The 13,469-nt window shown below is 46.0% G+C and overlaps 1 protein-coding gene across 1 annotated transcript; it reads right to left on the bottom strand.

Annotated features, from left to right (window-relative positions):
• Positions 1–8,191: 8,191 nt before the first annotated feature.
• On the bottom strand, positions 8,192–13,060 carry LOC124652241 (probable serine/threonine-protein kinase PBL8). The gene is made up of 6 exons (XM_047191262.1): positions 12,904–13,060; positions 11,323–11,657; positions 10,548–10,683; positions 9,583–9,719; positions 9,336–9,459; positions 8,192–8,953 (listed from the first exon to the last, which is right to left on the bottom strand). Exons 1-6 carry the CDS (start codon positions 12,956–12,958, stop codon positions 8,505–8,507), a joined length of 1,236 nt encoding a protein of 411 aa, XP_047047218.1. The 5' UTR covers positions 12,959–13,060; the 3' UTR covers positions 8,192–8,504.
• Positions 13,061–13,469: the final 409 nt, after the last annotated feature.

The following is a 13,469-nucleotide window of genomic DNA, read 5'->3' as shown; positions in this document are numbered from 1 at the left end:
GAACACGGGAATACATCCTCATCTCCGCGTGCTATCGGTTATCTCATACCGAACTCCTTACTTGTGATTTAAACTACCTGTGAGAGCCTTCGTGCTCGAGTTAGCTGTATCCTCATATAGGTTGCTTCACCTAGTTTGCATTAGGCTCACCTTTATATTCCGCAAAGCCTAATATTGCAAAGAAAGAATTAAAACTTGTAGAAACCTATTCACCCCCCTCTAGGTTTACCATCTCTATACTTTCAACGGATCATACATACATTGCGAGATTACATTGCGATCCTAGCTAATCGTCAAGGATGACGAATGGCACGAACAGCTCCCTGGCGGCAGCCTCCTCCCGCGCCTCGAATTCCCTGACGGCGGCGATGGCCGCCGCCTCCTCCTCTGCCTCCGCCCGAACCTTCTCGGCGGCATCCCGCTCGGATGCGGCCACCGCCTGCAGGAACGCAGCGTCCTCCTCTGCCTCGCCGCTTCCTTCTCGCGCGGCTCGTGGATCTCCTCCGCTTCCTCCGCCGCTTGTACTGCCGATGAGCGCCGCCCACGCCGCCTTCGACTCGCGGTCACGCTCCCACTCGGTGCGCCACTTCTCGAAGTCGCCGCCGCTCATCGGCTTGAGCGGTGGGTCTTCTTTGTACCACCGCTCGCCCGCGGCGAACTCACGGAGCGACGCCGGTATGTTTAGCGCGCCGGCGTACCGGCACACCGCACGGCGACTCCCCGCGGCAGAGCGCTTGCATTGGCACCACCACGCGTCCTCGAGGTTGTCCGGCGAGCGGGATCGTTTCGATCCGCTCGCGGACGACGCGGAAGTGGACCGGCGAGAAGACATGGCCTACGGTGGGGGAAATGCGGAGTCGTGCTTTGCTGGATTGCTCGCCGGAGCTAAGCGGGGAGGCGGCGGCGCACAGTGGAGCTAGGGTTGCGAGTGAGGGGTTAACCCCTCACTCGCACCTTCGCCCGGTATAAGTAGGGGGCGGCGGTGCGGATTTCCTGGACCCTGTATTCCACCGAAACGGGCCGGCCCGAATACGGGGCCTACTAGATGGCCCGAACCGCGCTCACCCCGTATCCCGCCGGAATTTTACGGGGTGGGCGGGTTTTAAGGGGCCTGTTAGACATGCTCTAAGTAGGGGGCGGCGGTGCGGATTTCCTGGGCCCTGTATTCTGCCAAAATGGGTCGGCCCGAATACGGGGCCTGCTAGACGGCCCGAACCGCGCTCACCCCGTATCCCGCCGGAATTTTACGGGTGGGCGGGTTTTAAGGGGCCTGTTAGACATGCTCTAAGCAGCTAGTCCCTATATACACAGTCAACCTGCTCTTGTCTGAAGTCAATCATGCATCTCTAAGTTTAATGGAGTTATTATTTAAAAATCTTGGCAGATATATTCTGACAAACATATTTGTTATAGATTTTATAGATTTATTTATATTATAGATATTGATATATTTTTATATAAATTTGATCGAACTCAAACAAGACTGACTTAGCAGCATTCTCTTGCTAGGCATCAGCTTTTTAGACAAATCTAGCATCTATAAAATCCAAGTGCATATTTATTGAAGTTATATCCCAAGGTGTACCATGGTCAACATACCAACTTTGCACTCAAGCACTTTTTAAACAAATCTAGCGTCTATAAAATCCAAGTGCATATTTCTCAAAGTTATAAAAGTTACAGGCATCCAAGGTGCACTATGGGCAACATACAACCTTTTCCCTCAAGCATAGAAGAAATACATTTCTGCAATGTTACTGTCACCACCCACCATATACATATCACTCTTTGATTAGTTATTTTTAAAACCACACATGAGCTCAAACATGTGCTCCCTCTGTCCATAAAATGCTATCGGAGATTTGTCTATAATCAGATATATCTATATACTAAAGATTGTCTAGATACATCTAAATTTAGATAAATTTGTGGCATCTTTTATGAACAATGCTAGTATAAACGGAGTTTCAAATTGACAACTTTTCAGTGTAATTTTTTAATAAAGAAAATATATTAATATCGTGAAGATACTAATTGCACCCAGCCTTTGCACCAACAAGATGTCCAAAGACATCAGGGATGCACACCGCCAAGAAAAAAAAGAGAGAAAATAAAACAAAGACCATGTCGCGGTGTTGAACCAGTGGCAGTAGCACTCTAATCGCCACCGAAGACAACACCCATACCGCAGACGAAATTCTCCAAAATTAATGCCTTTAAGAAGGAAACAATGCACAAGCGTCCACATCGCCCTTATCGATGATCTTAGGTTTTCACTCTGAAAAAGCCCGAGTTTCCAAAACAAAGCCTTTAGCCAGGTCATTTCCATGTACAACCAATGAAGACCAGACCTTGAGTTTTCACCTTGAAAATCATGGCTCGATACTCGAGGAGCACCACCAAGAATGCAGTGCACCCTGCTTGCCAAGGCTGTTGTTGCAAGTAGCCAAACACCCAACAAATAGAGAGAACATGTTTCATTGTCTTCATCTCAACCAGTACCCTCTCCGCCATTACCAACCTCCGATGGCATCCACCATGACTTTCTCCATCTCTATCATGATAAGACCATTAGTTCTATGGTTATCGTGCCTCTAAAAAGTCATAGCAGTTCCATGGTTTACAGTACTGTGCAGCCAAATACTTTACAGAATGATAAGAAAAGAATATTGGAGGTAAATAGAGGAGCAGGAATACATTTGCTTTTGCGACACAGAAAGAGGAGCATAATATTTTTGCTGGTTCAGTTCCTGTTGAGATTGTGCATGTAGCTAAAATTTTGGAAAAGGCTGGCTATCCTCCGGAGGATTTCAGGCACCGCATCCTCCTCCTCCAACGAACGCCACGCGTCCCCACGGGCCCACTAACCACCGACGCGGAGACGCCTTCTTATCCACTCGTTTTCCATCCCGTACATCTCGTCTCCTCCGTTTTCCCCCAAATTCACCCGCACCCTTCCATGGAGAGGACAAAGTGAGACGGAGCTCGCGCAGCGCCGCCGACGGTTCTCTATGCTGCAACGCCGTCGTTTCCCACACCGCCGCGCTACCCTCACCCAAGGCCTCCTTTCCCTGCCTTTTTCTACCCAACGTCTCGCTGCTGCCGGTAGGACAGCGCCGCTGCTAAGGCATGGCGGCACTGCTGTCAGGGGCACGGAATCTACCAGCCGTCCGCCACCGCTCGCCATCGTCGACTGCTGCTCCAAGCCATCCCTTCACCTGCTGCAAACTCAGTTCGCGTCTGCTGCCATGGGCCGCCGGCGCTGCTACGAACGGCTGCCGCCGGGCTGCTGCAAGCCATCTTCCACCAGCGGTGCTACAAATGTCCGCTGGCGCTGCTACATATGGCCACCGGCGCTGCTACAAACCGCCGTCAGCGGTGCTACATACGGGACGCAGGGCTGCTGCAAGCCATCCACCACCGGCGGTGCTACAAACCGTCGCTGGCGCTGCTACATACCTCCACCGCCGCTGCTACACACGACTTCCGGTGCTGCTGCAAGCCATCCACACCGTCGCTGCTACGAAAGGCCCCCGCCGCTGCTGATATGAACGGCCTTTGACTCTGCTACGAAGTCCAGCGGTGCTGCTACAATCTGTCGCCGGCGCCGCTGAACTTTCGGGAACCGCCGCCAGCGCTGCTTCAAGTCGACGCCGTCGTCGCTGCAGATTGGTTGCGTGCTGGAGCAAGCAGCGGCCCTGTAGATGCAAGGGGACTAGTGCTGCGAGCTTCGCCTCCCTCAGTGGAGGTCGCGGCTGACGGCGGAGCTCCGCCGGTCGCTGGCTGGTTTGATGTGCAGAGCCCCTGCAGTTATTTTCCCTTCAGAATTGTCCATGCGGAGCGAAGTTGAGGTTGGGGAGAGAGACGAGGTCGGGGATAGAGCGCACAGAAATATCTAACGGTTGTTAGTAAACTGTTGACGAGATCGCACGGCTACGGACCCGGGGGATCAACCGATCCCCCGGGGGACGCTCAGCGTGCCCCTAAAATTTTACCTGCATTTAGAACGCCGCCATGCAAATGGATTATGATTGGTACGATGCCTGTTCAGATTGCATAAACCAAGGCATGTTCCAATCACGTGGATTGTTTCCTTTTCTATTTGGTCATGCCAAAAGCGAGTTTAATTACGTGAGTCATTCTTAGAAGCTTTCTCTTGTTCTCATTTTATAGGAGGAGCCACGTTTTATTTTTTGGTAGGTTGGATACGTATCAAATGGGGAGTCCTTGATTTTCGTTCAAGTTAGGTTGCCTGCGCACACCATATAAAAGGTAAAGAACACCGGTCATGTAAAGGGGGGAGTTATTTTGAGATTGAGAAATATATACAGAAAAAAGTGCCATGTCGGGTACGCCAAAACATCTGTGTTTTTGTTGATGATCCTTGAAGGATTGTCGCTGCTATGTGTAAGGATTGATCTTATGGATCTCGTGCTCGAGTTTTGTTCTTCACCCTTCTTGCAATTTGCTTGATCCGAAGACCTGATTTACTACGACTACGTATACTGATGCTCTTACAACGCGTCGAGTTCTTGCTATTTCTTTGAGTACCGTGAAAGATCGGGGCACCTTTTCACACGAATTCCACGATTCTTTAGTTCGTGCCTACGGTACTGTTTTGATCAAGATGTCTGGATCCGTCAAGGCCGAGACCGAAGCATCTGTTCTGGATGAAGAACCGCTACCTGTGTATGCTGAAGATCTGGCTGAGAACGTACGTGGGGGATTTGACCTCACATGCAATTTTGTTTTAGGGTGCCACAGCAACCTAAAGGAGAAGATGGACAAAAGATTCGATGACCTAGGTGCTCAGATCGGGGCTCTGTAGACTATTTTTGAGAACCTGTAGGCGCCATTGCCAGCGGCGTGAGAACCACCACCGGCTGTGCCACCTCCGCGTGATAGCTGAGTAGGCGATCGTCCTCTGTCGGTGCAACCAGCACCACGAGTTGATGACCATGTCGCCAATGCTGATATCGCTGCAGGGTACGCGCCACGACCACGACACCACGATCCTCGAGTTGAAGCCCTCGCCCATGGTGGAGCGAACGACCGAGATCGTTTCGGTCAGGCTGCACAAGTTCCTGTTGACGACGGCATCGGGCGTGTGAAGATATCAATTCCGCCATTCTCTGAAGATTACTTGGACTGGGAGATGCGCGTCGACCAAATTTTCGATGTTCATCAGTAAAATGAGGAGAAGAAGATGCAACTTGCGGCCATGGAGTTCACTGGTTACACTTTGCTATGGTGGAACCAAATTTGTCGCTCGCGACATCGTCCGACGAGTTGGCAAGGGAGGAAAGGATTTTATGAGACGACGATTTGTTCCTGAGCACTATAAAATAAATATGTACATCAAGTTGCAGCGCCTTTGTCAAGGTAATTTAAGCGTTGATAAATATTATAAAGAGATGGAATTACTAATGATTCGTACAGAGACTGTCGAGGTGCCAGAAGCGACAATGGCACGTTTCTTTAATGGGCTGAATCTCGAGGTGCAATATCGAGTTGAGATGGCGGTCTACTACGACATAGAAGATCTTGTGCACCAAGCTCAGCGTGCAGAGCAACAAATCAAGTGACGGAGTACCACTTCAAACAGTTGGCGTCGCTCACAGCGTAAAAGTAATGATATTAGGACTAGTTCCAAGATGGAGACATTGGATCGTTCTAATGTTTCTCTACCCAGATTAGGAGTGTCTAGTGGTGCTTCTAGTGGCAAGTCTAGTGCCAAAATACAATGTTTCACGTGTGGAGTTAGGGGACATATGAAGCGCGATTGTCCTAATGCAAAGAGAGTTTGCTTACACAAGACGGCTACGTTTCAGCTAGTGATGAACAAAAAGTTGTGAACACTGCTAGTGACAAGTCCGAGGATAATGAAGAGGTGAGCATGGATGGTTTTGAAGCTGCTGCTTCATATGTCTTTGATGGTTCAACGTGTGCACAAAGATAAAATTGAAGATAAGGGCAACGTTGGAATATTTTTCAGTCCGAGTGCAAGATCAACAACGTCAATTGCAAGATGATTATCAATGGTGGAAGCTACACCAATGCGGTCAGCAAGGGATTGGTTGAAACTTTAAATTTACATGTATGGAAACACCTACAACCCCACCGTGTCGAGTGGATGTACCATACCGAGAAGCTCAAGGTCACACATAAGGTGCGTGTCAATTTTTCTGTTGGTGATTATACTGACATGGTGATCTGCGATGTCATACCAATGGACGTATGCCAGATATTGTTGGGGAGACCGTGGCAGTACGACCGTAGTGCTACCCACGAAGGCCGTGCCAATGCATACACATTCTGGGATTGCGGAAAGCGTCCTGTTTTGCAGCCAAGGTTTGACAGTGCAATCAAAGTGGATGCTCAGGTTTTACTGCAGAAAAAGGTTGTAAGGAATCCCTCAAAACCGAGGATGGTTTCGTTTCAAGGGGAGAGGATGATAAGACCATTGGTTCTATGGCTACCGTGCCTCTAAAAATTCATAACAGTTCCATGGTTTACAGTACTGTGCAGCCAAATACTTTAGAGAATGATAAGAAAAGAATATTGGAGGTAAATAGAGGAGCAGGAATATTTGGTTATTTTTGCTGGTTCAGTTCCTGTTGAGATTGTGCCTGGTAGCTAAAATTCTGTCTGCATTTAGAACGCCGCTATGTAAATGGATCATGATTGGTACGATGCATGTTTAGATTGCATAAACCAAGGCATGTTCCAATCATGTGGATTGTTTTCTTTTCTATTTGGTCATGCCAAAAGCGAGTTTAATTACGTGAGTCGTTCTTAGAAGCTTTCACTTGTTCTCATTTTATAGGAGGAGCCACGTTTTATTTTTGGTAGGTTGGATACGTATCAAATAGGGAGTCCTAGATTTTCGTTCAAGTTATGTTGCCTGCGCGCACCATATAAAAGGTCAGGAACACCAGTCATGTAAAGGGGGAGTTATTTTGAGATTGAGAAATATATACAGAAAAAAGTGCCATGTCGGGTACGCCAAAACATCTGTGTTTTTGTTGCTGATAATTTGTGACTGCTATGTGTAGGGATTGATCTTATCGATTTTGTGCTCGAGTTTTGTTCTTCAGCATTCTTGCAATTTGCTTGATTCGAAGATCCGATTTACTACGACTACGTATACTGCTGCTCTTACAACGCGTCGAGTTCTTGCTATTTGTTTGAGCACCGTGAAAGATCAGGACATCTTTTCGCACGAATTCCACGATTCTCTAGTTCGTGCCTCATCATGTCAGGTTCATGGAAATCTACGTTAAGACATGTCCCATGGCATCGATGAGAAAGCGAAGTTTCGCGCCTCGCTTAAACGAAGCATTCTATCTGAAGATAAGGGCGCGCACGACCGCATCAATTTCGCACTCTGTAAGGGTAAGTTGGTGGGCTTGTATATATAGACTGAGTGAGCAAATAAACTTGAGTTTGTTCCTGCTGCAGGGAGGATGTTTCATGTGAAATTCGTGTGTTCCGAAGTGGCTATTCACAAGAGGTTAGTAGCAGTGGGAGATATCTGCTGACAAAAGATGGTTATCTCAAGCCAAGTAATGAAAGAAACTGTGGGCTATCCATGCACCAAACAAAATGAACACTGTGCTTTGGCGTTCACGGTTGCTTACCTACAGGTTTTCAGCTATAGCATAGACATATACCAGCAAAGGATAAATGTATCTTTTTAAAAAAATGGAGGCAAAAGCTTTGCTTTAGTTTCGAAAAAATAAAAACCATCCTTCGCTGGTATGTTCCCGATGTGTCCTTTTGCTCGATCCGTATGGAAATCTGTGAAGGAAGCGTACCCATGCCTCGCCAGGAAATCACTGAAGAACATGAAGCTACGGCTGTTCGATTTTCTTGGCCGAGGCTCTGATGTTCAGGCAATGGTCCTTGTGGTTACATGTTGGCACATCTAGGAGGCACGTAAGGACGCAAGAAACGATAAAGGCATGTTGCATCCGGAGCTTGTCGCTGGGAAGATCAAGGTGACAGGTGTACGTGGAGACTATGGTGTTCGGAACTATGGCCATCCTATTCAGCAGTGGTACTAATTTGAGAGCCATGGTCAGACATATCATGCTCTAATGGCAGCAATCAGAAACCATGCAACATAGCATTATTAGAAGCGAAAGTTACCAAGTACTTCTCTAATTCTCTGTAGGGGCTTATCATATGAGAACCATGTGAAACAATCCCAACTTTAAAGAAACTACAGCATGTGACATAACTTACATAATTCCATTCCATACCATTGACAAACACCTCTTGGTCCAGCATTCCATCTCCAGGGATTAAACCCCGCCGGTTTCAGCAGGGCTCACTCCATCAAAGATACCTTAAGACCACCGCGAAAATTGGAGGGGCCTTCTAAGCAGCAGAAACAAAAAGCAGCAGCGGTGTGCGGATCAAATTTACACATCGAGAGCTCGCAATGTACAACTGGACCTACTGCAGCAGCGGGTGAACACTGGAACTGCAGAGGTTCTTATTCACCTAACCCTGCACGCCGGGACGGCTGGGGAGCACTTGGGGTTGGGAATGGCCCTGCAGTGCATGCTGTTTCCTGTCAGCCTGCGGCGAATTCTGTAGTCAGGGAGGCCACCCACATGAACAACAGCTCCATCGCTTCCACCGCCTTCCTGCAGTGGTTCAAGCGTCTCGACGACGTCGCTCATGAGGGGCCTGGCCTTGGGGTTCTGGCTCAGGCAGTAGTATGCAAGGCTGCAGGCCTTGTGAGCAGCTCTAACTGAATACTGCCCCTCCAGTTTTGGGTCGATAATTTGTAGAAGCCGCCTCTTGTCGCTCAACTTGGGGCGAACCCAGTCAACCAAGCTGTGCTCCCTGCTGGGCCGGGACTTGTCGATGGACTTTCGCCCTGTCAGGAGCTCAAGAAGGACCACGCCAAAGCTGTAGACGTCACTTCTAGCAGTCAAGTGACCTGCCCACAAGGTATATGTATGCATGAGGACAATGCGCAAACACAGACAATATTGCATACATGCTCCCCTAAATGTGTATCACCTAGAATACCATTTGGCCACAAGGCAAAATATTATTCTGTACTACATGATCTGAGATCACTCACAAATACATCGTGCGCTGTTTTTATTCAGTACAGAATAATATTTTCTCTCGTTTCAAAAAAATATTATATTCTGTACTGAATAAAAATAGCACACGGTGTATTCATGTCTGATCTCAGATCATCCAGTTGCTTTTGTGACTGGGCAATATGACAGTACGAAGCTCATCCACACAGCACACTGGCATCTCTAAGAGAAATTGTTACCGAAGAAACATTTGGGAAATGAGGATAATACCGGTCATGACATATTCAGGGGCAGCATAACCATATGTTCCCATCACCCGTGTTGATACATGGGTCTCATCACCTTCTGGGCCAGCTTTTGCCAGGCCAAAGTCTGACAGTTTAGCAGCGTAATCCTGTGTCAATGTAAATAAGAGATAATGTCATTACACGCACAAAACTGCCAGTATGCATTTCTGATGGATATGCACAAAACTGAGAAGACAAGAAAAGGAATGGGCAAGTAATGAGCACTCAACAGAGTCCAGCAGAATATTTGAGGTCTTGAAATCCCTGTAGATAACAGGCCTCTCAGCATTGTGGAGACAAGCCAACCCTTTGGCAGCTCCCAGGGCAATAGACATCCTAGTAGCCCAGGGCAACGGAGTAGCTGGCTCTGAGGAGTAAACAGTAGTAAATAACAGACAGAGTAAAAAAAAACTGAATATACAAGTTATCACATACAAGTCTAACCCAGCATATATGTATAGTATAATAACCACACTGAATATACAAGTAGGTAACTGTGGCAATTTGGATAAAGCTCGTAAATAAAATTTTCAATAATACACAATGCACAGACCAATTCAGCTGCAGAAGTGCAATACTGTCAGTTAGATGTGGAAATCACTTGTTTACTGGATAAATCTCGTAAATAATTTTTTCAACAATACACAATGAACAGACCAATTCAGCTGCAGAAGTGCAATACTGGCAGTTAGATGTGGAAATCACTTGTTTACTGGATAAGCTCTGACAAAAAGGCTGATGATCAAGTTCAAATGCCTGAACTGACTCTACCAACATCTGTTTCCAACAAGCTAGAACCGGATTTTATCTGCCAAGTGAAACTTATTGAGCTATTCAAGATCAGGGAAGATACAGAAAACTGGGAATCACTCAGTTGGCTATGCATGTGAGGGTACACCCAGCCCCAGCTCAGCTGAGTTTGTGTTCTGGACTTTACAAGGCGCTCAAGGTTATCTTTCCTTTATAAAGCCACAGGAGCTAAGAAAATATGCCTAGTGTGCTACATGATGCAAAGTTACATCACACCAGTAACACTGACAGGGAAACAATGTACTTTATTGTCCAAATTGTGGCCATCATAAGGATGATTTAAATGCCATTAGAGAGAAGGGATCGAGCGAAAATGTGTAAACATATGGCGCCACAGAAACTGTTATGATAACATGCGAGGTGCGAAGAGTAGCAGAAGTATTACTTCGAAACAAGTGGTTTTCCAGACTTCCTCGAAACATGAACTCGTAGACAAGCAATCTGTGGTCATCTTCACAGCAATATCCAATCAACTTTACTAGGTTTGGATGTCTTAGCTGCCCCAGGAAATTAACCTCAGTCTGACCAAGATATAAAAAATGAGTAAACATATTGAGAACTCTTTAGCAAAAGAAAAATACCAAACAAGTGATGATTTAACAGGGTAAAGGTATGCATAAAACCATCAAACACAGTCTATAAAATAATTCAGTAACCTTATTATTGTTGTTCAGAGTGACATACGAATGTCAGCCCCTTTGGTTGGTGCTTTTACTTGTGCTCAGCATAGCACTAATATTTTTTTGAACCCGACCACAACAATGAATGCATGATTTTAGTAACTAAAAGCATGACTGCAGGACTAAGCTTATACCAGTCATGTACACTCGATACAAATAGTTTCCTCAGCTTATGAACTTCCACGCCCTCTCTCTAAAATGCATACACCCAAAGAAGTTGTTGCCTTTCTTATTGTGGCTTATAGAGAATTATCCTGACCAAACATGCTTTATTTGCATGATATTAAGAAAATAAATTGTGCAGGGAGTCAACAATAAGTTGTCTTATGTGCTGCCATACATAGCATCTCCAGATAGCACAGAATAACATGCATAACTATGATGTATCAAAGTTCTTGTAATAATTATTAATTCCCCGCATTCCCATGTACATAATAAACACTACCAATCATGAAAAATAAGGATAACTTGGTTACTCACAAGCCATTCTCTGTGCCCTTGATGTCCATCTTTATTGAGAACCTTGACGGCAACAGGCAGTGATTTCAGACCAACCCTGACATTCTCATCTATGTAACCCTTGTAAACAGTCCCAAAGCCTCCTTCGCCAAGAACATAGTCGGCACGAAAGCTCTTTGTGATTGTTTCAAGCTCAAACAACGTGAAGGAAATCACGTTGTTGTATATGGAAATGTTCTTGGCATCGTCGATTTTCCTAGGTGTTGGTGGATCACTTACATCTGATGATGCGCGGGTGGTTTTCTTATCTGGAAGAGCATTCTTGGCGGAGTGTTCTAACAAGTGGAGCTGCTGAACTGAAAACATAGCGGGAACAGCAAGAAAGAAAAATAAGTTTATGTTACTATTGCCGGTTATGCATCAGTCCGAAAAAGTTAAAAGAAATTATCACACTAAAAAAGTAAGGGCATAATAGATTGAATCCTCGCTCTGAACAAGTAGTCACTTTTGAGAATTTTCTGATACTCAGTTTTATATAAACATTTAAGCAGGAAAAATCGAGAAAAATCTGAGCTCACTTATGTAGTATAGAGCTGAGTCTAAGTGATTAGTCGGAAAATCAGTAATATATCGGATTATCAGCATTTTTTTATTTGACAGGCATGGTTGGAAGAAAAACAGTTATTTTCCAGCTGAAGCATGAGCTTTCTATATTAAAGAACACCGTAAATTATAAAAGTAAGATGAGAAGGAGTAAAATATGGGGCACCCATTAAATACTAGCTTCGACTACATTTCTGGGAGTGAGAAGAAAAAAGTATACACATGGGCAAATTAGTTACAGTAAGGAGTAAACAGGACCAGTAGACCAGATCTACTGCACAGTTGCAATTTGCTTTTAAAATGCCAGTTGCTGGTAGAGGAGATTATGTTTATTCAACGTGCAGGATCATGGTTGTCTTTTCTGCAATACTGAAGTCAACACTACACAACACAGTGAGGAGGGAGCACAGAAATTGAAGCCCCCATTGGAGCAAGTGGCTGTAAATTTTCCCAATGAGCACAATAAAGCGGGGATTTATGATGCAAGAACCAAGAAGATAAGGAAGCAGGGAAGAATGGCAACTTTGCCAGCAAATGCAGCGAGGCAAGGAACCACAGATCATCAAAGTAGGAATATCAGAGAAGGGAAATCAAAATGGGGCTTCTGGAGACGGAGACTCAACTAAAAAGGATTGAATTTGACCAAACACATGTTCTAGACCTAAATCCTCCATTAGATTAACAGGAAAAAAATGTAGAAAAATGTTAGGCCTAAAATTTAGAATTTGATCAAAACCCTCCTTTCGCATTGCCGATTCAGAACATAGCCTACAAGAAAAACTGAATTCGCCACCAAAATCACCAAGCTGGAGATCCTAATAAACCGGACGCCATCAGAACCGAAGCAAAGATTGTTCCTTGGGCGATTCCAGCACCAAATTCCAGAGTTGGATGTAATTCAAAGCGTCCAACTCCGAGATCCCAGCAACCATCGGCTCCAAAGCGAGCATCGGCAAGAAATCCCCAACCCAACCCCGGAAAGGGAAAGTAAAGAACAACCTTGTGCATGCGCGGCGACGACGGCATTCTCCTCCTTCGCTCCGCAGTTTCCCATCTCTCTCCTCCTCCTCGCGGTGCGGTCGGTGGCGGGGGTCGTCGTCCTCTGCTGGCGGTGGCCCAGCCTCTCATCCTCGGCGGGCGAGACGTGCTGGCTTCATGCCATGCGCCTCCTCGAGAAGAGAAGATGCGAAGTCGAAGGCAGTTTGAGCAGTGTGGGGGGCGGAGCGGAGTGAAACAGGGCAGAGCCGGCAGGGAGGGGAGGGAGACACCGGCGGCAGAGCCTTAACCGTTGTTGCACGGGAGTGACTTGTGATGAGAGAGACGGCAGGGGCAGGGGTGGTGGGTGTCCTGAAAAAGTACTGCCATTCAGTTGGTAACTCTGTTTATTTTTTCTACAGTACTATCTAAACACTGGTACAAATATGCAAAAAAAAATCTAAAACTATATATGAAATACATCAGTAGCATGTTCATAATAGGTCTATACACTAAACAAAAGTACTGGTACTCTTTGGTGTTTAATAAATCAATATTACATAATAAAATATATTCCGTTATTTCAAAGT

The sequence above is a fragment of the Lolium rigidum genome, chromosome 5 (assembly GCF_022539505.1).
Source record: "Lolium rigidum isolate FL_2022 chromosome 5, APGP_CSIRO_Lrig_0.1, whole genome shotgun sequence".
Taxonomy (NCBI): Eukaryota; Viridiplantae; Streptophyta; class Magnoliopsida; order Poales; family Poaceae; genus Lolium; species Lolium rigidum.
The sequence above is the reverse complement of the archived record's forward strand: the minus strand, read 5'-3'. Positions and strand labels throughout refer to the sequence as shown.

Excerpts from the sequence above, each read along its gene's own strand:
- LOC124652241 (XM_047191262.1), bottom strand. The coding sequence starts at position 12,958 with ATGGGAAACTGCGGAGCGAAGGAGGAGAATGCCGTCGTCGCCGCGCAT. Across the intron at positions 9,720-10,547 it reads GGAAAACCACTTGTTTCGAA|AGCCAGCTACTCCGTTGCCC; the intron begins GTAATACTTCTG and ends TTTACTCCTCAG. Across the intron at positions 8,954-9,335 it reads CCCTGAATATGTCATGACCG|GTCACTTGACTGCTAGAAGT; the intron begins GTATTATCCTCA and ends CCTTGTGGGCAG.